Source organism: Nomascus leucogenys, chromosome 15 (genome assembly GCF_006542625.1).
Source record: "Nomascus leucogenys isolate Asia chromosome 15, Asia_NLE_v1, whole genome shotgun sequence".
In the NCBI taxonomy this organism is placed as follows: Eukaryota; Metazoa; Chordata; class Mammalia; order Primates; family Hylobatidae; genus Nomascus; species Nomascus leucogenys.
Genome location: NC_044395.1, coordinates 107093877 through 107119095, shown reverse-complemented (window position 1 = coordinate 107119095; position 25219 = coordinate 107093877). Strand labels below are relative to the sequence as shown.

Sequence of the window (25219 nt, the reverse complement as noted above, 5' to 3'; positions counted from 1 at the left end):
GTGTTGTTTCCTGTGCCTTTTCTTCATTTCTGAGACGCAAGAAGCTCTCTGAGCAGGTCACTTCTGGAAGATCCATGCAGAAGCTGTCGGTGTGGTTTTATTGGCCATATCAAAAGTGAGCACAAATCAAATAACTGCTTGATCCCTCTGCTACCACCCACTGAGAGGAGAAAAGTCATTTAGTTACAAGATAACCTTGGTTCCAGGCTAGATACAGAGGGGCCCTTGGGGCAGCTGTGTCACCAACTCTGGAGCAGTCTCTGGAGGCAAGTCCAGGGCATTAACACCAAAGTGTCCCAGTCCCACAGTGCCCCAGGTCCCAGCACCCCTGCTCCAACCCTAAGCTTGGTACTTTTGGCCCTTTAACAAATCGCCACCTCTGCTTGCAGGACTTGATCCCATGTGTGGGCTCCAAGGCCTTGTCTGGCCCACACCTTCTTTAGTGTCTCTCATTTCCGTGTCCTGGCTTCCTCCTGGCTCCAGATGAGAACGTGGTAACCTAGGAGGAGTGAGACCAGTCTGACTTACACCTTCCATTACCAATCTCTCAGAGCCTGGGGCTGGCTGGCAAACCCAGGATTTGGTAAAGAAATACTAGGAAGGCCGGGCGCAGTGGCTCAAGTCTGTAATCCCAGCACTTTGGGAGGCTGAGGTGGGCGGATCACGAGGTCAGGAGATCGAGACCATCCTGGCTAACAGGGTGAAACCCTATCTCTACTAAAAATACAAAAAATTGGTCGGGCGCGGTGGCTCAAGCCTGTAATCCCAGCACTTTGGGAGGCCGAGGCAGGCGGATCACGAGGTCAGGAGATCAAGACCATCCTGGCTAACACGGTGAAACCCCGTCTCTACTAAAAATACAAAAAAATTAGCCGGGCGTGTTGGTGGGCGCCTGTAGTCCCAGCTACTCGGGAGGCTGAGGCAGGAGAATGGCGTGAACCCGGGAGGCGGAGCTTGCAGTGAGCCGAGATTGCGCCACTGCACTCCAGCCTGGGGGGACAGACTGAGACTCTGTCTCAAAAAAAAAAAAAAAAGAAATACTAGGAAATCGGACAGTAGCCAGGTATTGCATGACCAAGACAAAGCCAGAGGAATGGAGAGCCTCGGCTAAAGAGACCACTGTCTCCCAGCCATCTTCTTCCGGGCCACTGCCCTGGGGTGAATGTGGCAGGGCAGGGCTGAGGCTGGCCCACACTGAACCTTGGGAAGTAGGATCGGGCGCAGCAAGTCAGAGATGTTCTCCTCCTACTCACCCATTGCAGAGGCCAGCGTGTCCCCCATGGGATTGAACTCATTAAGCTGCAGAGACAAGAGTGTCAACATGAAGAGAGGGTGAAGGTATTAGCAGAGACACCTAATTTCTGGTCACTTTTGGTCAATAAGGTAGGTTGAATCCCTGCTTCCTCCCATCATTATTTGAGGGCCCAAGCCTCACCGAACTGATGCCAGAAGATTCTGGGTCATAGAGCTGACACATCATCTTCCCTGAGTTTCCATCGAACACATCGATTGTCCTCAATTCATAAGGGGTACAACTTTTGAAATTAGGATCTGGGTATCGGCCCACGACAATGAGGTTGTAGCGAGGATGCCAGGCTGCCTAGGAGATGGAGAGGCCGGTTATGAGGGTACACGCAGAACATGATCAAGAGGGACATCAAAAACAAATATCGACAACGAGGAACATCAAAAGTATTCTTTGGGCCGAGCGCGGTGGCTCACGCCTGTAATCTCAACACTTTGGGAGGCCGAGGCAGGAGGATCACGACGTCAGGAGATCGAGACCATCCTGGCTAACATGGTGAAACCCCGCCCCTACTAAAAATACCAAAAAAAATTAGCTGGGCGTGGTGGCACATGCCTGTAGTCCCAGCTACTTGGGAGGCTGAGGCAGGGGAATCATTTGAACCCAGGAGGTGGAGGTTGCAGTGAGCAAAGATCATGCCACTGCACTCCAGCCTAGGTGACAGAGCAAGACTCTCAAAAAAAAAAAAAAAAAAGTAGTATTTGCCAGTAACAAGCCAACCTAATAATGGAGATAAGTCTTAGAGAAAACTACGAGAATGGTTTTAGGTTGTGTGTGCCTCTGCCATTGCACATTTTTAATCCCTAGCTGGCCTCCCTGGCCCTCAGGGCACCTTCAGGCCTTCTCCCTCATTTGCATTTCCTAAGATCATACCAACTGATAAACGTTTTAACATCAGCCTGACCCAGATACTGACCTAAGAGGCCTACAACAAAGCAGAAAAAGCCTCTGGTGACCAAACCCTAACAGGACTTGAGTTCTGGAGGAGCCCCACTGTCATTCCGTCTCCATCAACACGAATAACTAAGAGCTGAGTGTAAAATTGCTACTGGCTAAAAAAGAGAAGGAAACCCACGTTCCCCAGATCACCCCACTAAAAACAAATCTGGCAGTTATTAAAATGGCAGAATTGGATGGGATTTTCCTAAACTTCTCAAGGAAGTTTTGAAGAAAGACATGGTTGGTAGAAAGGAAGAAATAGTACATGCGAAAGCTTAGAAATAAGTCACAAATCACACACAGGAAGCTGTAATGACTTACGACACCTGGCTAGATACAGACTGGGACATGCAGACAGATGGATTATCAGGAACACTGATGGATTAACAGGAACACCAACTGGGGAAGGATTCTTGACATTTATTAAGAGCTTGGATGTGATTGACGTACATGGGGGCCACTCAATATTCAATCATCATTTATTGAGTACTTACCAGTACTTACCAGGTGCTGGGCCTGGGGCCAAGTGCTTTAAGTATACTGACTCATCCTCACAACAACCCTATCAGTTAGAGACTAGTATTCCCTTTTTGCAGATGAGGAAACAGATCCAAAATATAAGTAATTTGCCCAAGGATTCTGACTCGGGGGTTCTGGCTGCTGGAAACTGGCGCTCTCCACCACTATGCTGAACTGACCAGAGAAGTACAGGCATAAAACCTGAAGATTTGAAGAGGATCTGTAGTTTTGGAAAAGAATGCAGAACTAGCAGAGCTCAGGCTGCATGGGGGCTCAGGCAAGAAGGCATCAAAGGACTTGAAAGCTGTTAGTCTTGGGGACTAAGGATAGAGAAGCTATTAACAAGAGCCTGAGAAAAGGTGGGAAAATAAAAGACTTATTTTTATTATTAGAAGCACGGAAACCTGCACGACAAACCAAGAAGGCAAAGTTGCCAGGCGTGGTGGCTCATGCCTGTAATCCCAGCACTTTGGGAGGCCAAGGTGGGAGGATGGCTTCAACCCAGGAGTTCAAGACCAGCTTGGGCAACATGGCAAAACCCCATCTCTATAAAAAATAAAAAAATTAGCTGGGTATGGTGGCGCATACCTGCAGTCCAATCTACTTCCAAGGCTAAGGCAGAAGGATTGCTTGAACCCAGGAGGTTGAGGCTGCAGTGAGCTATGTTTGTGCCACTGCACTCCAGCTCTTGACAGAGCAAGACCCTGTTTCAAGAAAAAAAAAAAAAAAAAAGGATCAGCCTGGGTAACACAGGAATACCCTGTCTCTACAAAAAAAAAAAACAAAACAATGAGGCAGGAGGATCGCTTGAGCCTGGCAGATCAAGGCTGTAATGAACCATGATTGCCCCACTGTACTCCCACTTGGGTGACAGAGCAAGACCCTGCCTTAAAAAAAAAAAAAAAAAAAAGAAGGTTTGTGCGTCAACTGTACACAGGTAACCGAAGCTGAGAAGACAGAACAGAGGGCCAGGATCTTTGAAAATTCTCACAGTGAGATCAGAGCTGGGCTGAAAAAACTCAGAAAAATACCTTATCAGAGAGACAGAAAGAAAACGCAACCATATGGGATGGCAGAAGTGGGATAAAAGGAAGAGAGAGAGCCAAAGGGTAAGAGATGCTCTGTGCTCGGGCCAGGAGCGATCTGGGGTGGCAGGCTTACCACATCAGCCCTTCCCCACCGTGGGCTGACCTGCTCCAGCCTCATGATCACAGCCGCCTTCTGCGAGCTCCTTCCCACCGCCACTCACCTTGATGGGTGTGAGGTGCTGGAAGTGACGGTGAGGGTGCGGGATCAGGCCCAGGGGGCAGTCCCACTGGGAAGCGGAGTAAACTCGGATCTCGCTCTTCTGGTCTGTGGTCAGGAGCCGGGCTCCATCGGGGCTGAAACAAGCTGGCAAAGTGAAAAGCACCTGAGCTGAAGGAACCACAGGCCCTCTGTGGTCCTGGCCTTGCAGGTCTTCTCCTGCAGGGGTGCCCTCCCTCCCACTCCTCTCCAGACAGGAGCGGAAAGGAAGAGGTGAATCTGGGCTGTGAACAACAAAATTCTGGAAACTCAGCAGCTGATGGGGACAGCCACAGCCACAAAGGTTCCCAGACATCGGCTTGGCAGACGCTATCAGGGGTAAAGGTTTGACGTAGTGGCTTCCACAATGAGGGAAAACCCCAGCAGTGGTCAGCTAGGCAGGGTCTGCAGGAGAGACGAGGTCTGGGATATCACACCTGCGTTGACAGGATGCCTGTGCGGCAGCGAGTAGAGGAAGCTGGCTTTCCCTCTAACCTGGCGCAGGTCCCAAATTTTCACTGTTTGATCTACGGAGGCTGTGGCCAGGAACCAATCACAGCATGGGTTCAGGGCCACATGCGTCACTTTCTTTTTGTGCATTCTGAGATTCCAAAGCTGCAGAAAAGAGCTCGGTTCAGGTGGGGACACAGAACCGAGGCAGGGGTGAGGGAGGGAAAGGCAGGACCTCGGAGAACGCACCTCTTTGCCATCCATGTTCAGCAGGATCACGTTCCCCACGTTGTCTCCTGTCACCACCATTCGGCTACTAGCAGACACATCTAGGCTACAAAACCAGATGCTGTAGGGAGAGACTGTGTTGTAAGATTCTCGGGGACAGAGATGGGCCTATTTACTCACTGTTGCCGCTGTGGTGACTAACCCACAGCGGGCATTCAATAAATATTTGTTGAATGAATGAATAACTGTCTTGCCGTGGATTCCTAGCGAGGAACATTCAGACTGCTCTACCGTCCAGACAGAGGGGATTGGGTAATGGGGCTCAGAAATCTGTCTGGTTATGGCTGGGCCCAGGATCCCCAGCTCCTAAGAGTCCCTGAAGCAGACGAAGCTCAGACCATAAAGCAAGCCCCGAGGCACGCCTGCCCCCGCCCCGTACCCCAGGTTCTGAGCAAGCCTCCTTTACTGCTCTCTCCTTTCACTCTCCACCCTTTGGGCCAAAGGAGACACAAGCCAAAGAGGGATTGCCTGGCCCTGTTCCTCAGAGCTGGCTAGAAAGGCACTTCTGCCCCCTTCTGAACACTGAGGGAAAAAACACACAACCAGGAGCTCTTCTGGTCCCTCAAACCACTGGACTGGGAGGCTGACTAGGGGGGTGCTTCAGGGATCCTGCTATGCAGCCAGAAGAGCCCAGCTCACAGTTTTTCTCTCAAACCCTCAAATCCATGCTACACTGCCTTTTGCCATCCCCTATGAATATCTTCAAGCAGGAAGGTTTCTTGCGGAAGAGTAGCCTGGAGCCTTGTCTATCCAATCGCCTGCTGAATTGCGCATGCACTCCTCATCCCTGCGGGAGGGCCCAGGATCCCATCCAATGCTAGTTACATCCCAGCACCCTCATTTAATTCCTCAGGGAGCAGTAAGAGTCACGGCTCTAGCTGGAAATCAAAGCGATGAGTATTCTGTAATTTCTTTTCTTTTCTTTTTTTTTTTTTTTTTTTGAGATGGAGTTTCGCTCTTGTTGCCCAGGCTGGAGTGCAATGGCGCAATCTCGGCTCACTGCAACCTCTGCCTCCTGGGTTCAAGTGATTCTCTTGCTTCAGCCTCCCAAGTAGCTGGGAATTACAGGGGCCTACCACCACGCCCAGCTAATTTTTTGTATTGTTAGTAGAGATGGGGTTTCGCCATGTTGGCCAGGTTGGTCTTGAATTCCTGACCTCAGGTGATCCACCCACCTTGGCGTCCCAAAGTGCTGGGATTACAAGCATGAGCCACTGCACCTGGCCGCATTCTGTAATTTCTCCAGCCACTTTCTCTTGGGAAGTCCAGAGCACTTTATGGAAAAGATTCCATCCATGTATAAGCTTCCACCCAGGAACAGGTCAGGTCATTACACCACAGTGAGTGCTGGGAATTGAGTCTCAGGTTCTGAGCTGTTGCTCCATTCTCTAGCTGGCTTTCTGGGTCCACGCCATGCTGGCTTATCTAGTGAGGGCCAAGGTCCAGTCTAATACAGGTATGACTTACAGAAGAGCTGAGGCTCCAGAACACCTTCCCAAAGCAGTAACCCACCTGGACCAAAGTGACGCAGCCAAGGAGCAGTTTGAGAAAAAGAAAGAAGGGTGGAAAGTGGCTGACATCTTTCCTTTCTTCCCTGGGCCAGGTTGGGTTAAGGAAATGGCATCTGGATGCTCTTGCTGGAACCACACCTAAGCTTAGAAGCCCTTTCCCCTGCTAGTTAAACTACTCACTTGATGGTGTCTGAGCTGGTAAAAACTCGTAGAATGTTGCCTTTAAAGTCTTGCAGCCTAGTTGTTCCCTCCATTGAGGAGGCGTAAAACTGGTTGGTATTGAGAGGGTTAAACTTCAGCCCAGTGATGCTCCCTCCAGCTCCAATCTAACACGAGGAAGGAAAAAGCCAGTGAGTGATGATGGGCCTGGCAGGGAGGAACCAGGCCTGGGCACGTGTGCTGCGCCGTCACAGAAGCACCCCTCGAGCAGCGCTTGGGGCCAGGTCAGCTTAGACACCTAAACACTAGGATGCTCTCCACAGGGCCTTCACTTCTTTTTCTTCTCCTTTGAAATAGAGTCTTTCTCTGCCACTTAGGCTGAAGTTCAGTGGCACAAACATGGCTCACTGCAGCCTCAATCTCCTGGGCTCAGGCGACCCTCCCACCTCAGCCTCCCAAGTAGCTGGGACTACAGGTGCGTGCCACCATGTCCAGCTAATTTCTGTATTTTTTTTTTTTTGAAAGATGGGATTTTGTCATGTTGCCCAGGCTGGTCTTGAACTCCTGAGCTCAAGTGATCCTCCTGCCACGGCTTCCCAAAGTGCTAAGATTACAGGCGTGAGCCACTTTGCCTGGCCCCTTCGTTTCTTTCTTTTTTTTTTTTTTTTTTTTTATTTTTTTGAGATGGGAGTCCCTGGCCTCCTGTCCACCCAGGCTGGGAGTGCAATGGGCGCCGATCTCGGCTCACTGCCAACCCTCCGCCTTCCAGGTTCAAGCGATTCTCCTGCCTCAGCCTCCCAAGCAGCTGGGATTACAGGTGCCCACCACCACACATGGCTAAATTGTATATTTTTAGTAGAGATGGGGTTTCACCATGTTGGCCAGGCTGGTCTGGGACTCCTGACCTCAGGTAATCCGCCAGCCTTGGCCTCCCAAAGTGCTGGGATTACAGGCGTGAGCCACCGTGCCCAGCCTCCCTTCATTTCTTAAGGCTTTATTTTTACTTTTTTTTTTTAAATTAACATATAGCAAATTTGGGGTATACAGTTCTCTGAATTTTAACATATGTATAGATTTAAATAACCACCACCCAAATCAGGATGCAGAACATTTCCAACAGCCCAAAAACTCCACCGTGGTATCCCATTGCAATCACACCCTCCCCTTGCCCCAGCCCCTGGCTGATCTATTCTCCATCACTATTGTTTTGCCCCATAGAATGTCCTATAGACTGAGCACAGTAATCCCAACACCTGGGGAGACTGAGGCAGGGGGATCGCTTGAGGCCAGGAGTTTAAGACCAGCCTGAGCAATATAGAGAGACCCCATCTCTACACACACACACACAATTTAGGCATGGTGGTAGGTGCCTGTGGTTCTAGCTACTCAGAAGGCTGAGGTGGGAGGATGACGGAAGCCTGGAGGTCGAGGCTGCAGTGAATTGCGATCACATCACTGCACTCTAGCGTGGGTGACAGAGCAAGACCCTGTCTCTAAAAATAAAATAAAATAAAATTAAAAATAGAATGTTGACCGGGCGCGGTGGCTCACGCCTGTAATCCCAGCACTTTGGGAGGCCGAGGCGGGCGGATCACCTGAGGTGGGGAGTTCAAGACCAGCCTGACCAACATGGAGAAACCTCGTCTCTACTAAAAATACGAAATAGCCGGGCGTGGTGGCGCATGCCTGTAATCCCAGCAACTCAGGAGGCTGAGGCAGGAAAATCACTTGAACCCGGGAGGTGGAGGTTGTAGTGAGCCGAGATCGTGCCATTGCTCTCCAGCCTGGGCAACAAGAGCGAAACTCCGTCTCAAAAAAAAAAAAAAAAAAGAATGTCATGTAAATGAATTAGGCAGTATGCAACCTTTTGAGACTGTCTTGTTTCATTTCACTCATCATGCCTCTGAGATTCATCTGAGTTTGCTGTATCAAGAGCTCATCTCATCTTATTGCTGAGGTATTCCATTGTATGGATGTGCCATAATCTGTTATTCCCACAGTGCTCTCTTTAGAAGAGCTTCAGCTCAGAGCAGTGGCTGAGTTAGGGGGGCAGGAGTCAGATCCGTGCCCCTTCCTATTCTTCCAGACGTCCCAGAAAATGATGATGAAAATAACCATGATAATATCAATGGCTTAACCTTATTAAGTGCTTACTATGTACGAGGCACTGGTTTTTTGGGGGGATTTTCTTTGTTGTTGTTTTTTTTTTTTTTTTGAGATGAAGCCTTGCTCTGTCGCGCAGGCTGGAGTGCGGTGGCACAACCTCAGCTCACTGCAGCCTCCACCTCCTGGATTCAAGTGATCCTCCTGCCTCAGCCTCCTGAGTAGCTAGGATTACATGTCCACACCATCACACCCGGCTAATTTTCGTATTTTTAGTAAAGACAGGTTGCACCATGTTGGTCAGGCTGGTCTCTAACTCCCGACCTCAGGTGATTGGCCTGCCTTGGCTTCCCAAAGTGCTGGGATTACAGGCGTGAGCCACTGCGCCCGGTCAGGCACTGTTTTAAGAACTTTACATCCCCAAGATGTAAAGTTCTCCACTTCTCCGCCTGTCTCCACCTTTTCTACTTCTTCTTTACGCTGCAGCTATCCCAGCCTCATAGACCTGTACAAGTTCTTCTATGCAACAACCGCTATTGCAACATACTAACTGGCACGTTCCCTTCCCTCTATAAAACGTTCTGACCTCACGGTCATTCTAATGCTCATGGTCTGCCAAATGCTTGCTGATAGTATGACAATCTTCTGCTCCCTCCAGTCGAGTTCTATGCTTACCAAACCAAGGCTTGGTTGTAGTTGTTCTCAAACCTGTTTATTCCAATTGTATCTTTTACTGCAATTAATACCAAATTTAATTAAGCACGTAAACTGATGAAATACGTGAAAAAACAAAGCCCATTATTACTACTATAAAAGCTGTGTTGAAAGCTTTGGAAGAACTCGATAATAAGTTGCAAAAATAATAGCTATTGGCTGGGCACAGTAGCTCACATCTATAATCCCAGTATTCTGGGGGGCCGGGGCAGGAGAATCGCTTAAGGCCAGGAGTTTGAAACCTTGATGCACTGGTGCAATCCTGGCTCAGTGTAGCCCCAACCTCCTGGGCTCAAGCAATCCTCCCGCCTCAGCCTCCCAAGTAGCTGGGGCTATAAGTGTGTGTCACCGAATTTTTTTTTTGTTTTTGTTTTTTAGAGACACGGTCTCACTATGTAACTCAGGCCGGTCTCAAATTCCTGGGCTCAAGCAATCCTTCCACCTCAGCGTCCCAAAGTGCCATTACGGGCATAACCCACTGGGTCCAGCCTCTGTAAAAAATTATTAAAAATTAGCTGGGAGTGATGGTGCACACCTGTGCTCATAGCTATTCGAGAGGCTGAGGCGGGATGATGACTTGAGCCCAGGAGTTCAAGGCTGTAGTAAGCTCTGATCCTGCCACTGCATTCCAGCCTGGGCAGCAGAGCAAGATCCTGTCTCTATTAGGAAAAAAAAAAAAAAAGAAGAGCCATCGGCCGGGTGCAGTGGCTCACGCCTGTAATCCCAGCACTTTGGGAGGCTGAGGCGGGCGGATCACGAGGTCAGGAGATCGAGACCATCCTGGCTAACACGGTGAAACCCTGTCTCTACTAAAAATACAAAAAATTAGCCGGGCGAGGTGGCGGGCGCCTGTAGTCCAGCTACGCGGGAGGCTGAGGCAGGAGAATGGTGTGAACCCCGGGGGGCGGAGCCTGCAGTGAGCTGAGATCGCACCACTGCACTCCAGCCTGGGTGAAAGAGCGAGACTCCTTCTCAAAAAAAAAAAAAAAAAAAGAGCCATCAAATTAAGCATAGGGTGAGATACTTACAAAAGATTAAGGTAATAAAAATGTAAAAGGAATCTGCAATCAGATTGCTTCACAACTGTCTTTACTTTGTATACTGAAAACCTTAAATTCATATCAATGTCTTCAATTCAAATTCAACACCACAGAGTTTATTCGAGTTTCTCTCTTTCCATGTTTATAATTCCCTTCTTTGACAGTGAAAAATGTGGTTCCCATTTTACTCAATATACTTACATATTTGATTAATCTCCTTGTATGTAACCAGTCTTCCACTATCGCTGCCACACACTCCCCAAATGCACATCTTCCTTAGGATGCTTGGACTCTTTTACCCTCCCGAGGGCACAATCACCCTCTCCCCTCTCTCCACTCCCTCAACCATGCAGACGCAACTTCCTTGCCCACATCAGGCGCCACGGCCGCCCCTCTCCATGCAAAAGCCCTGCTCACCCCACTTGACTCCACCACCCCACTCTAGGCCTCCCTGTGGTTCAGCATCCTCACCCCCGCTTCAGATTTCACTATTCCATGCCCAGCCTCCTCGACTCTTCACCCCTGCCTGCATGGATGCCCTTCTGATCTTGCTTGGGCCCAGTCTCTATGTACTGAGCTGCCACCTGCCACCTGTAATGACATTCACCTCAGCTTCAGGGGCCCCAGCATCTGGCACTTCCAGCACTGTAGCCTCTCTACTACGTAAACATCTATCTTGATTGATCCTACCTAATGACTTTTGGTTTGAACTGTTCAGGAAAGGAAAAAGAAGATGAAGAAAGAGGAAGACGACTGATAGATGGATAGATAGATAGATATAGATAGATAGACAGACAGACAGACAGACAGATAGATATAATTTTTTTTTTTTTTTTTTGAGATGGAGTCTCACTCTGTAGTCCAGGCTGGAGTGCAATGGTGCGATCTGAGCTCACTGCAACCTCCGCCTCCTGGGTTTAAGCAATTCTCCAGCCTCAGCCTCCCAAGTACCTGGGATTACAGGCTCACGCCACCACGCTTAGCTAAGTTTTGTATTTTTAGGAGAGACGGAGTTTCATCATGTTGGCCAGGCTGGTCTCGAACTCCTGACCTCAAATGATCCGCCTGCCTCGGCCTCCCAAAGTGCGGGGATTACAGTCCTGAGCCACTGGACCTGGCTGAGGAAGAGATATTGATCTTTCCTTCTTTTTTTTTTTTTTTTTTTTTTTGAGATGGAGTCCCACGCTGTTGCCCAGGCTGGAGTGCAGTGGCACAATCTTGGCTCACTGCAACCTCTGCCTCTTGGGTTCAAGCAATTCTCCTGCCTCAGCCTTCCGAGTAGCTAGGATTACAAGTAACTGCTACCATGCTCGGCAAATTTTTGTGTATTTTTAGTAGAGACAGGGTTTTGCCATGTTGGCCAGGCTGGTCTCGAGCTCCTGACCTCAGGTGATCTGCCCACCTTGGCCACCCAAAGTGCTGAGATTACAGGAGTGAGCCACTGCACCCAGCCAGATATTGATGTTAAACCCTCCCTCTCCACAGACTAGAAAAAGAAGGAATAATTCCCAAGCTAAAGAGGGCAGCATAATTTTTTTTTTTTTTGAGACAGCGTCATGCTCTGTCGCTCAGGCTGGACTGCAGTGGTGCACTCGGCTCACTACAACCTCTGCCTCCTGGGCTCAAGCAATTCTCAGAAATCAGCATAATCTTTTTTTGTTTGCTTGTTTGTTTTGTTTTGAGATGGAGCCTCACTCTGTTGCCAGGCTGGAGTGCACTGCCACAATCTCGCCTCACTGCAACCTCCACTTCCCAAGTTCAAACAATTCTCCTGCCTCAACCTCCCCGGTAGCTGGGATGACAGGAGTGCACCACCACGTCCAGCTAATTTTTGCATATTTAGCAAAGACGGGGTTTCACCATGTTGGCCAGGATGGTCTCCATCTCCTGACTTCATAATCCGACTGCCTCGGATTCCCAAAGTGCTGGAATTACAGGTGTGATCCACCGCGCCTGGCCAGAAATCAGCATAATCTTGATACACAAATGTGACAAGGATTTGGCCAATTTTACACATGAACACAAATGCAAAGATCTTAAAATATTTGCCAGCTCAATCCAGTAATATTTAAAAACGATAAATACGTTATGGCCAGGATGAACTTATTCCAAGAATGCACAGTTGGTTTAACTATTAAAAATCAATTGGGCTAGCTGAGCGTGGTGGCGGGCACCTGTAATTCCAGCTTCTTGGGAGGCTGAGGCAGGAGAATTGCTTGAACCCGGGAGGCGGAGGTTGCAGTGAGCCAAGATTGCACCATTGCACTCCAGCCTGGGCGACAAGAGTGAAACTCCATCTCAAAATTAAAAAAAAAAAAAAAAATTCAGGCATCAAAAGAAACAATCCACAGAGTGAAAAGGCAATCTATGAAGTGGGAGAAGATATTTTCAAATCATAGATCTGATAAAAGGTTAATATCATGGCCGGGCGCAGTGTCTCACGCCTGTAATCCCAGCACTTTGGGAGGCCGAGATGGGTGGATCACCTGAGGTCAGGAGTTCAAGACCAGCCTGGCCAACATGGTGAAACCCTGTCTCTACTAAAAATACAAAAATTAGCCAGGCATGGTGGTGCATGCCTGTAATCCCAGCTACTCAGGAGGCTGAAACAGGAGAATTGCTTGAACCCGGGAGATGGAGATTGCAGTGAGCCGAGATTGAGCCATTACACTCCAGCCTGCACAACAGGAGCGAAACTCCAACTCAAAAAAAAAAAAAAAAAAAGGTTAATATCCAGAATATATAAAGAACCCCTACAAAACAACAACAAATAACCCAACTAAAAAACAGGCAAACAGGAGTTCAAGACCGCCTGGGAGACATAGCAAGACCCAATCTCTATAAAAAAAATTTTTTTTAACTTAGTAGGTCCTTTCTGTAAGAGACAGCGAAAAAAACAAAACAAAACAAAGTTAGCAAGGTATGGTGGTGAGCACCTGCAGTCCCAGTTACTCAGGTGGCTGAGGCAGCGGGAACACTGGAGCCCAGAAGTTCGAGGCTGCAGTGAGCTATGATCGTGCCACTGTACTGCAGCCTGGGTGACCAAGTAAGACCCTGTTTCAAAAAAAAAAAAAAAAAAAGGCAAAAGACTTGAATGGACATTCCTTCAAAGAAAATATACAAATGGCCAAGAAGCACACGTAAAGGCTCAACATCACTAATCATTAGAGAAATGCAAATGAAACTACACTGCTATCACCTCACATCCCTTAGGACGGCCACTATCAAAAAAACAGAAAAGGCCAAGCATGGCGGCTCACGCTTGTAATCCCAGCAATTTGGGAGGCCAAGGCAAATGAATCACCTGAGGTCGAGAGTTCAAGACCAGCCTGGCCAACATGGCAAAACTCGTCTCTACTAAAAATACAAAAATTAGCCGGGCATGGTGGTGTGCGCCTATAATCTCAGCTACTGGAGGCTGAGTCAGGAGAATCAGTTGAACTCGGGAGGCAGAGGTTGCAGTAAGCTGAGGTTGCGCCACTACATTCTAGCCTGGGTGACAGAGGGAGACTCCATCTCAAAAAAAAAAAAAGAAAATAAATGTTGGTGAGGAAGTGGAGAAGTTGGGACATTTCTACACTGCTGATGGGAACGTGAGATGGTATATCCAGTATGGAAAACAGTATAGCGGTTCCTCAAAAAATGAACAACACAATTACCATTTGATGAAGCAATCCTACTTATTGGCATAAGCCCCAAAGAACTGAAATCGGGGTCTCAAAGGGATATTTGCACATCCATATTCACTGCAGCATTATTCACAATAGCCAAAACATGAAATCAACCCAAGTGTCTATCAATGAATAAACAGATAAACAAAAGGTGGTACACACAAACAATGGAATATTATTCAGCCTTAAAAAAGGAAATTCTGCCACATGCTACACCATGGATGAATCTTAAAACACTGCATTAAGTGAAATAAGCCTGTCACAAAAAGACAAATACTGTATTATTCCACTTAGATGAGATATCTAAAGTGGTCAAACTCACAGAAACAGAAAGTAGTACTGTGGTTGCCAGGGGCTAAGGGGAGGGAGAAGTGGAGACTTGTTCGGTGGTATAGAGTTTCAGTTTTATAAGAAAAAAGTTCTAGTGATCTGTTGCATAACAGTGTGAATATAGTTAACATTACTAAACTGTACACTTAAAAATGGTAAAGATTGGAAATTGTTTTATGTGTTTTCTACCAGTTTTTTTTTTTTTTTAAATCGAGATGGAGTCTCGCTCTGTTGCCCAGGCTGGAGTGCAGTGGCATAATCTCAGGTCACTGCAACCTCTGCCTCCCGGGTTCAAGTGATTCTCCTGCCTCAGCCTCCCGAGTAGCTGGGATTACAGGCGCCCGCCACCACGCCTGGCTAATTTTTTGTATTTTTAGTAGAGACGGGGTTTCACCATGTTGGCCAGGATGGTCTCGATCTCCTGACCTTGTGATCCATCCACCTCAGCCTCCCAAAGTGCTGGGATTACAGGCGTGAGCCACTGAGCCTGGCCCACAATGTTTTTTTTTAAAAGCAGTATTACTTTAGTTAGAGATTTTTTTTTTTTTTTTAAAGACACAGGATCGGGCCAGGCACAGTGTCTCAACCCTGTAATCCCAGCACTTTGGGAGGCCAAGGCAGGCGGATAACTTGAGGTTAGGAGTCTGAGACCAGCCTGGCCAATATGGCGAAACTTGGTCTCTACTAAAAACACAAAAATTAGCTGGGTGTGGTGGTGCACATCTGTAATCCCAGCTACTCAGGAGGCTGAGGCAGAAGGATCGCTTGAACCTGGGAGGCGGAGGTTGCAGTGAGCTGAGATCGTGCCAGTGCACTCCAGCCTGGAAGAGAGAGTGAGACCTCATCTCAAAAAAGAAAGAAGAGGAAATAATAAATATGAGGAGAGAAATGGAAGACATGAAAAAAGACCCAAATTAAACTTCTAGAGGGGATATACAGTATCTGAAATGAAAAAGACGCTGGCTACTTTGCCTATGGAGTAGCCCTGCTCTGCACAGGCAAGAAAGAGAAGGGAAGCGGGACGTGGTGGCTCACGCTTGTAATCCCAGCACTTTGGAAGGCTGAGGCGGGCGGATCACGAGGTCAGGAGATCGAGACCACAGTGAAACCCTGTCTCTACTAAAAATACAAAAATTAGCTGGGTGTGGTGGTGGGCACCTGTAGTCCCAGCTACTCGGGAGGCTGAGGCAGGAGAATGGCATGAACCCAGGAGGCGGAGCTTGCAGTGAGCCAAGATCGTGCCACTGCACTCCAGCCTGGGCGACAGAGTGAGACTCCATCTCAAAATAAAAAGAAAAAAAAAAAAAAAAAAAGAGAAGGGAAGAGAAGAGAGAGAAAGGAAGGAAGGAAGGAGGGAGGGAGGGAGGGATTGACAGCAGAAGGTTAGATATTACAGAAGTAAAGATCAGTGAACAACTGTACAAAATGAAACAGGGAAAAAGACAAAAATTAACAGTGCATCAATCACCTGCAGGACAATATGTAATTGGAGTCCCAAGAAAAAAAGAACTGTTCTTTATCTTCGTTTTAAACTACTTGTAAGAAATAATGGGCTGGGTGAGGTGGCTCACGCCTGTAATCCCAGCACTTCTGGAGGCCGAGGTGGGCGGATCACCAGAGGTCAGGAGTTCAAGACCAGCCTGGCCAACATGGTGAAACCCTGTCTCTACTAAAAAATAAAAATAAATAAATACAAAAATTAGCCAGGCGAGGTGGTGGGCGCCTGTAATCCCAGCTACTCGGAGGGCTGAGGCAAGGAGAATCGCTTGAACCCTGGAGGCAGAGGTTGCAGTGAGCCGAGATTGTGGCACTGCACTCCAGCCTGGGCGACAGAGCGAGACTCTGTCTCAAAAAGAAAAAAAAAAATCCATAAATCAAAGAAGCTTAGTGATCCCCGCCCCCCAAGCACATCATAATCATTTTTAAAGTGACCAGAAGAAAAATTACATAGAGAGGAACATAAGGACAGTAGCAGACTTCTCATCAGGATGTTTTGTTTCGTTTTAATTGAGACAGGATCTTGCTCTGTCACCCAGGCTTGCCTAGCTCACTGAAGCCTTGTACTCCTGGGCTTAAGCAATTCTCCCACCTCAGCCTCTCGAATAGCTAGAACTACAAGTTTGAGCCACTAGCTAATTTTTAAGATTTATTTTTTGTAGAGATGGGGTCTTGCTGTGTTTCCTAGGCTGGTCTTAAAGTCCTGGCCTCAAGAGGTCCCCCAGGCTCAGCCTCTCAAAGTGTTGAGATTACAGGCATGAACCATTGAGCCCAACTGGAAATCGTCTTTATTTTTATTATTTATTTATTTTAGACGGAGTCTTGCTCTGTCGCCCAGGCTGGAGTGAATTGGCCGATCTCGGCTCACTGCAAGCTCTGCCTCCTGCGTTCACGCCATTCTCCTGCCTCAGCCTCTGGAGTAGCTGGGACTACAGGCGCCCGCCACCACGCCTGGCTAATTTTTTTTGTATTTTTAGTACAGACAGGGTTTCACCGTGTTAGCCAGGATGGCCTCGATCTCTTGATCTCGTGATCTGCCCACCTCGGCCTCCCAAAGCGCTGGGATTACAGGTGTGAGCCACCGCGCCCGGCCTTATTTATTTATTTTTGAGACACAGTCTCGCTCTGTCACCCAGAATGGAGTGCAGTGACACCATCTCGGCTCACTGCAACCTCTGCCTCTCAGGTTCAATATTCTCATGCCTCAGCCTCCCGGGTAGCTGGGATTACTGGTGAGCGCCACCACACCCAGCTAATTTTTGTACTTTTAGTAGAGGCGGGGTTTCACCATGTTAGCCAGGCTGGTCTAAAACTCATGATCGCAAATGATCCACTTGCCTTGGCCCCCCAAAGTGCTGGGATTACAGGCGTGAGCCACCGTGCCCAGCATATATCATCTTTAAAGTACTGACGGAAGAAAACCGTGAACAAATATATTGTATGCAATAAGTAAATACAATTTTAATTTATCAATTAAAAAATAAAAGTTAAATAATTTTAAAAACTGTGAACCTAGAATTCTATACTTAGCAAAAACATCCTCCCTCAAAATAAAGGCAAAATACTTTTCGAGATAAACAACAGTGGAAAGTATTTATCACCAATCTGCATTATAAGAAATATGAAAGGAATTTCTTCAGGCAGAAGGAAAATATTACCAAAAGGAAATCTGGATCACATGAAAGAATGAAAGCACTGGAAATGACAATATGTGGGCAAATAGAAAAACCTTTTCTCATTTAAAAAGTATCTTTAAAACATTCCTACTCTATAATCCAGGCATTCCACTGCTAAGTATTTACCCAAGAAAAATGAAAACATATATCAACACAAATGCTTGTACGTGAATGTTCACAGCCGCTTTATATGTTGCATTCAAAAACTAGAAAAAAATTCAAATGTCCTTCAACAGGTAAATGAATAAACTGTATCATATCAGTACAATGCGGCTGGGTGCAGGGGCTCACGCCTATAAACCTGGCACTTTGGGAGGCTAAGGCAGGAGGATTGCTTGAGGCCAGGAGTTTGAAACCAGCCTGTGCAACATAGTGAGACCTCTGTCTCTATAACAAAATTTTAAAATTAGCCAGGTATGGTGGCCTGTGCATGCAATGCCAGCTACTCAGGAGGCTGAGGTGGGAGAATCGCTTGAGCTGAGGAGGTTGAGGCTGTGCTGAACCATGATCACACCTGAGTGACACAGCAAGACCCTGTCCTAAAAAAAAAAACAAAAAACAATGAACCATTATTCAGAAAGAAAAAAAAACTACACATAAAAATGTGGATAAATTTCAAATAATTATACTGAAAGAAGCTAGAACAAAAACAAAAGAGCATATATTCTATGATTCTATTTATATTTAATTCTAGAAAATGTAATTTCTTTTTTTTTTTTTTTTTTTGGGATGGAGTCTCGCTCCGTCACCCAGGCTGGAGTGCAGTGGCGCAATCTCGGCTCACTGCAAGCTCCGCCTCCCGGGTTCACGCCATTCTCCTGCCTCAGCCTCTCCGAGTAGCTGGGACTACAGGCGCCCACCACTATGCCTGGCTAATTTTTTGTATTTTTAGTAGAGACGGGGTTTCACCGTGGTCTCGATCTCCTGACCTCGTGATCCGCCCGCCTCGGCCTCCCAAAGTGCTGGGATTACAAGCGTGAGCCACCGCGCCCGGCCAGAAAATGTAATTTCTAAAAATAAAAAATAGATCAGCAGTTTACAGTGAACAAGATATTGGGTAGAAAGGGGTGGATTACAAAGGGGCACAGATAACTCATCTATCTATCACTCTCCAAATATACTACAAAGGGTGGGGAAATGGGAGTTATTTTAATCGTGGTGATGGCTTCCCAGTTGTACACATATGTCAAAACTCATCAAATTGTACAATTTATTCTTTTTTTCTTACTGCTCCTCTGGAGTAGGACTACCCCATAGGCTGAGAATAGCCAAATTGTACACTTGAAATAGGTGCCAATTTCTTCCTGTCTGAGCTCTGGGTTCTGACTTCAACTTCAAGCTGCCTTACTGGTGGTCACCTGCCTCTTTAGCTGGGCAGGAAACCTACCCCACTCTGTCTGCAGCACTCCTCTGACTGCCCTTCTGGGGGCTTCTGGCACTTGTTCCTTGAACACCCATCTCACACCTTGAATTCCAGTCTCCCGCACCTGTCTAACCTGGCCTTTTCTGGTGGTCTGCTCTCCAAATCCCTCCACTTAAGAGACCTCCTCCTGGCCGGGCGCAGTGGCTCACGCCTGTAATCCCAGCACTTTGGGAGGTTGAGGCGGGTGGATCACGAGGTCAGGAGATCGAGACCATCCTGCCTAACATGGTGAAACCCCATCTCCGCTAAAAAATATAAAAAAATTAGCCAGGTGTGGTGGCGGGCGCCTGTAGTCCCAGCTACTTCGGAGGCTGAGGCAGGAGAATGGCGTGAACCCGGGAGGCGGAGCTTGCAGTGAGCCGAGATTGCGCCACTGCACTCCAGCCTGGGCAACAGAGTGAGACTCCATCTCAAAAAAATAAATAAACAAACAAATAAATAAATAAAGAGACCTCCTCCTGGGTTCCCCCTCATGTCAACCTTTAAACCAGAGCTAGAAAAATAGTGGGCTGAAGCAGAGTTCAGCTGAGACGTGTGTTTAATTTTATTCAGTGCCAATATTAAGAAGTTCTAGAGGCCCAGCACAGTGGCTCAGCCCTGTAATCCCAAGCAATTTGGGAAGACAAGACAGAAGGATTGCTTGAGGCTAGTAGTTTGAGACCAGCCTGGGCAATATAGAGAGACCACATCTCGAAAAATTAGCCAGGCATGGTGGTGCGTACCTGTAGTCCCTGCTACATGGGAGGCTGAAGCCGGAGGATTCCTTGAGTCAGGAAGGTGGAGGCTGCAGTGAGCTATGATTGTGTCACTGCACTCCAGCCTGGGTGACAGAATGAGACTCAAAAAATAAAAAAAAATAAAATAATGAAGTTCTGGAGACTGTTTACACAATTTACCTAATGCCATTGAACTGTGCACTTTAAAATGGTTACGAAAGTAAATTTCATGTTATATGTATTTTATCATTATTTTTTAAAAACTTGGCTGGGTGCGGTGGCTCACACCTGTAATCCCAGCACTTTGGGAGGCTGAGGCGGGTGGATCACGAGGTCAGGAGATGGAGACCATCCTGGCTAACACGGTGAAACCCCGTCTCTACTAAAAATACAAAAATTAGCCGGGCATGGTGGCGGGCGCCTGCAGTCTCAGCTGCTGGGGAGGCTGAGGCAGGAGAATGGCGTGAACCCGGGAGGCGGAACTTGCAGTGAGCCGAGATCGCGCCACTGCACTCCAGCCTGGGTGACAGAGCGAGACTGTGTCTCAAAAAAAAAAAAAAGTTTTAAATGGTTAAGGTGATACATTTTATGTTACGTGTATTTTACAATTTTTTTAAACTCAAGATATATGACATTTAAAAAATGAGGATTTGTGTCTTTGAGAAAAATCACATCTGATACCACAAGACCTACATTTTTGCACAACAGTCATCTCTAGTTACCCCTGACCCTACCACCATACATTCTTTTTTTTTTTTTTTTCCACTCTGTTTGGCTTCTGGAGCCATATAAGTTTGTGGCTCCTGCTCTAAACCCAGTGTCACTTTTCACAGCACAGCCCTCCAGTGTCAGCCACCAGCTGGGCTGGCTAAAGGTCCTAGAGGGGACGACGCACTCACCCCTCCGCAATGGATGATAAACTCTAGCACAACAAAGACCATTCCCAAGAACTCTGTGCCAAACCTCACCCAACCACACTACGTCTTTCCTTCTTTTCTCTCCATTTATGTAATACTGCTCCTCCTCACTCATCCATGGAGTCTTCTCTATTGACTCCAATTCACAAGGGGTTCTTCCTTCTTTCACATTCTGTAGCACTTGGCATCTGTATTGTTAATTACCTCGTATGTATACATCCCATCTGCTCAATTACACTTCAAGCCCCTCATTCATTCAACAAATATAAAGCAGCTACTCTAGGCCAAACTTTGTTCCAGGCACTGGGAATAGAATGGTGAACCAGAAAGGAAAGGTCCCTGCCATCGGTGGGCAAACATACAAATAAGCATCAAATCTCACACACTGATCAACACTTGGGGGAAACATGAAGCAGGGTAATGATACAGGGAATGACGGTGGAGGAGTGGGATCTACGTTATGAGTAAGGACAACCAGTGAAAGCATCTTTGAAGAGGTAGAATCAGCAAAGACCTGCAGAGAAGACGCCAGCCATGAGAAGACCATGGGGAAAAGCACTCCAGTCAAAGGGAACAGCAATTACAGAGACCCGGTTTCAGGAATAGAAACAGCTGGTGTGGCTACAGCATAGGAAGTGAGAAAAGACAGTGGCGTAAGATGAGGTCAATGTGGTAACTAGGGGCTTCAATTCTTTTTTTTTTTTGAGATGGAGTCTCGCTCTGTTGCCCAGGCTGGAGTGCAGTGGCGCGATCTCGGCTCACTGCAACCTTCACCTCCCGGGTTCAAGCGATTCTCCTGCCTCAGTGTCCCAAGTAGCTGGGACTACAGGCACACGCCACCACATCCAGCTAATTTCTTGTATTTTTAGTAGAGAAAGCGTTTCACCATGTTGGCCAGGATGGTCTCGATCTCTTGACCTCATGGTCAGCCCACCTTGGCCTCCCAAAGTGCTAGGATTACAGGCGTGAGCCACTGCGCCCAGCCCAGAAGGGGCTATAATTCTATGGGTGATCAATAGTCTATATCTTCTAGTATTTTAAGGACAGGCATTAGAAAAATATAGATCATCATCATTTACGTATTTGAAAATGCCCACAGTTACTTTTCATCCCAGTCCTCTTCCTGACGATTACTGGATGACATCAATATTCCTTTCATGCTTTCAACTCCTTATTTTTATTTTATTTTATTATTATTATTATTATTTTTTGAGATGGAGTTTCACTCTTGTTGCCCAGGCTGGAGTGTAGTGGTGCAATCTTGGCTCACTGCAACCTCTGCCTCCTGGGTTCAAGCAATTCTCCTGCCTCAGCCTCCTGAGTAGCTGGGATTACAGGCGCCTGCCACCACGCCCAGCTAATTTTTGTATTTTTAGTAGAGATGGGGTTTCACCATGTTGGCCAGGCTGGTCTCAAACTCCATACCTCAGGTGATCTGCCCACCTTGGCCTCCCAAAGTGCTGGGATTACAGGCGTGAATCACCATGCCCAGCCAACAAACACTTCTTTAGCACGACCTGGCATGGGGAACTGCTCACCCCTTTGATGAAGGTGGGTTTGTCCTTGATGCCAAAATTCCACAGCATGATATCTCCCCCTTTGGAACCCACAGCTACAGTGCTGGGGTGAGTCGGGTGCCACGCCAAGGATGTAGCCCTCCTGTCAAAGGGGGCAGCCTTTTGCAATATCCGGTAAGAATCCAGAGTGTGCAGAAAGGACTGCTGGAGCCCCTGCCACAGAGAGAAATGAATTCGGTTGAATTAAAACCCAAGTTCTGGGTAAACTGCCAATCTCTTCCTCCTTCATAGATGAGCCCTAGAGATAAGTCCTCCCACCAAAGGAAAGCTAACTGCCTGCCCTGTGCATGAAAATATTTGCAATGTACATGAACTAATAATCTTGGAAAGCAAAAGGGGCAGAGTGCATTCCAGCTGGGACCTTTACAACATAAGACTTTTTTTACCTGGCTGAGTGCCCAGTAGGCCAGTCACCACAGTCTGGGTGATAGGACCACTCTGACAAGCTGGTGAACCAAGCCATCGTCTAATTTGGGAGCATACAATAGTAAAAATGCACGTGCAAACCCTTGAGGACTTCAGGCAAAAAATGCCTTACCTGCTGGACAGATGGCCAGGAAGCTCTGCCCAGCTTATGCTCATGGAGGGTCCTGACGATGCTGCGGCATGGTGGCAGGATCTGCGGGCCAGCCAGCCCCGCCCAGAGGCAGTCTGAGTCACATCTTCTGCTAGGACCTGCCAAGCAGAACAGACATATTTTCCTCTCCAATCTCACGAAAGGTTTTTGTGCTGAATTCCCCGAAAGGAAGCCTTGTTTCATTCGGCATGGTTAATCTCTGTCTCATCATCTCCTGCGGCCTTTCCATGTCTGTGTGGTCTCACCCAGCACCAGAAATAAAAAAATGAGTGGGGATTTAGCCCCTTCCCCAAAACACTGCCACAAACAGTAAGTCTGAAGTGAAAGTAAATACAACCGTGCAGGGTTCCTGAGAACCCAGCCAAAGAAACACACGAGAATAAAGTACACTGCAGAACTCTTCCCAGTTCGGGCTGCAAAACTCGAGATGGGACTGGGTCACAATTTTATAATTCACATATAATGCACAATAAAAAGATTTTAGGGCAGCATGGCAGAAGTCACCGTTTAGGAAAAGAAGGAATAGGAAGGCCTGGAAATGCTCTTAACTAGGTTACTTCTGGGGAGGTAAGTGAAATTAGAATAGCAATAAAGCAACAACTCCGGATCACCAAACTGTATTTGAGGACCCAATCACTATAGGTCCGACGTCTTGACAACCAATCCTTTCTTCTCATGGACAAAAACCACTTGATTAACAAGCCTCAGCTCCAGTTTTTGAGTGTCTCGAAACTCCTTATGGCCCCAGGTTCAAGCCCCAGTAAACCTCAGAGAATGAGCTTTCTAAGGAGGGAAGGAATTGGGGGCCCTCACAACTGACCACCGAGGACGTGCAGCTAACAAGCGTGACCATGAAATCCAGCACGCACAGCGCCAGGAAAGGTAGGATTCTCTGAAGCCGTCCTAACAGTGCAAGAACCCTGATACAAACAAGGAATCTGACAAGTCCGCGTGTCTGTTGTTACGGAGCTCATCTGCTTCCTGTTACCTAGCGGGAGGGGTGTTGAAGCCTAAACACTCTGGTGTCAAAGGACCTGCAGGTAGAATGCACAGCCGGAGGCATCCGTGACCTGCGCGGGCCTCGGGAGCCTTGGAGCACCCATCCCCCGCTGCAGCCTCCTGCGCGAGCACCCCAAAAGGCGGAAATATTCAAGCAGCAGGCACAGGCAGTACCGGAGCCCTTCGCACAGAGCTTCTTGGCCTCGGGCTCCAGCTCCCGGGGACTCCTGCTCCTCTTGTTCCTGGGACGTAATACAATCTCGGAGGTCTTCTGGGTTTCTGGGCGTTTCTTGGGAGCCATCGCGTCCTCCGTGCGAAGGGGTACTGTGCTCTATGCGAAGATCATGGAGGGAGGATTGAGAGGCCTCTGGGGAGAAACAAGGCGGGGACTACAAAACTGCGGGGCCACAGGTAGCCGAGCTAAGCCAACTTCCCGCCAAACATGCCCAGGGCTTGTTCAAACCAGCTTGGAGCTCCGGCCCCACCCGTCTCGGAGACCCCGCCCCTTCCTGGAAGGCGGGGGCGCGGGGAGGGGGCGGTGCCAAGGGGCGGTGCCAGCGCTCCCGGGAGGGGCGGGAACTGCGCCAGGGCCTGTGCCAGCCCGGGTCAGCTGACCTGACCGAAGCAAAGATGGTCCCCGGCTTTATGGTTTTTTTAATTTATTTTATTTTATTTTATTTTTTTTAGCGACAGGGTCTGGCTCTGTCGCCCACGCTGGAGGGCAGTAGGGCGATCATAGCTCAGTGCAGCCTCCACCTCCTGGGCTCAAGCGATCCTCCCACCTCAGCCTCCTAAGTAGATGGGACTACAAGCTACGCCACCACGCCCGGCTAATTTCTCTCTCTCTCTCTTTTTGCTTTTTTTTTTTCTTTTTCTGGAGAGACGGGGTCTCGCTTTGTTGTCCAGGCCAGTCTTTAACTCCTGGGCTTAAGTGATCATCCAGCCTTGGCCTCCTGACACGAACCCTCCTCAGACGCAGCGCTGCCAGGCCTCTGCGGGTCCGGGGAGGAGGCCTGGTGCCAGCCAAGGCTCTGGCTCCCGCCTTGCAATTGGTGATGACGCCCGCTCGGGCTTTGGGATTGGCTGGTCCCTACAGGGTGTAGTTGGGGCGTGGCGGCTTTGTAGAGAGCTAGTGCCTTTCCTAAGTTAGAAGCTGGGCTCTACCAGCGGTCAGCTTTGCAGTCGGATTCCAGAAACTGCAGTCCCATCGAATCCAAGCTGCTTCTCTGTGAAGGGAGAATGATTGGAACTCCTTGCCTTTTTTTTTTTTTTTTTTTCTAGAGACGGTGTCTTTCTTCCGTTACCCAGGCTGGAGTGCAGTGATGTAATCACAGCTCACTGCAGCCTTGACCTCAAGTTTCCCTGATCCTCCCACCTCAGCCTCCCAAGTAGGCGTGCAGACCTGCATCCCCAAGCCTAATTTTTTTATTTTTATTTTTGTAGAGACAAGGTCTTGCTATGTTTCCCACGTTGGTCTGGACCTCCTGGGCTCAAGTGATCCTCCCACCTCTGCCTCCCAAAGT

General features: G+C 48.0%; 1 protein-coding gene across 2 annotated transcripts; it reads right to left on the bottom strand.

Annotated features, from left to right (window-relative positions):
- Positions 1-85: 85 nt before the first annotated feature.
- On the bottom strand, positions 86-24192 carry DDB2 (damage specific DNA binding protein 2). 2 transcript variants are annotated; one of them, XM_030794586.1, is made up of 10 exons: positions 23871-24192; positions 22659-22795; positions 22082-22273; positions 6478-6623; positions 4748-4847; positions 4486-4663; positions 4014-4156; positions 1436-1600; positions 1254-1299; positions 86-499 (listed from the first exon to the last, which is right to left on the bottom strand). In XM_030794586.1, exons 1-10 carry the CDS (start codon positions 23995-23997, stop codon positions 450-452), a joined length of 1284 nt encoding a protein of 427 aa, XP_030650446.1. In that variant the 5' UTR covers positions 23998-24192; the 3' UTR covers positions 86-449. The 2 variants fall into 2 exon arrangements, with proteins under 2 accessions (XP_030650446.1, XP_030650444.1); XM_030794584.1 differs by having other exon boundaries at positions 4486-4847.
- Positions 24193-25219: the final 1027 nt, after the last annotated feature.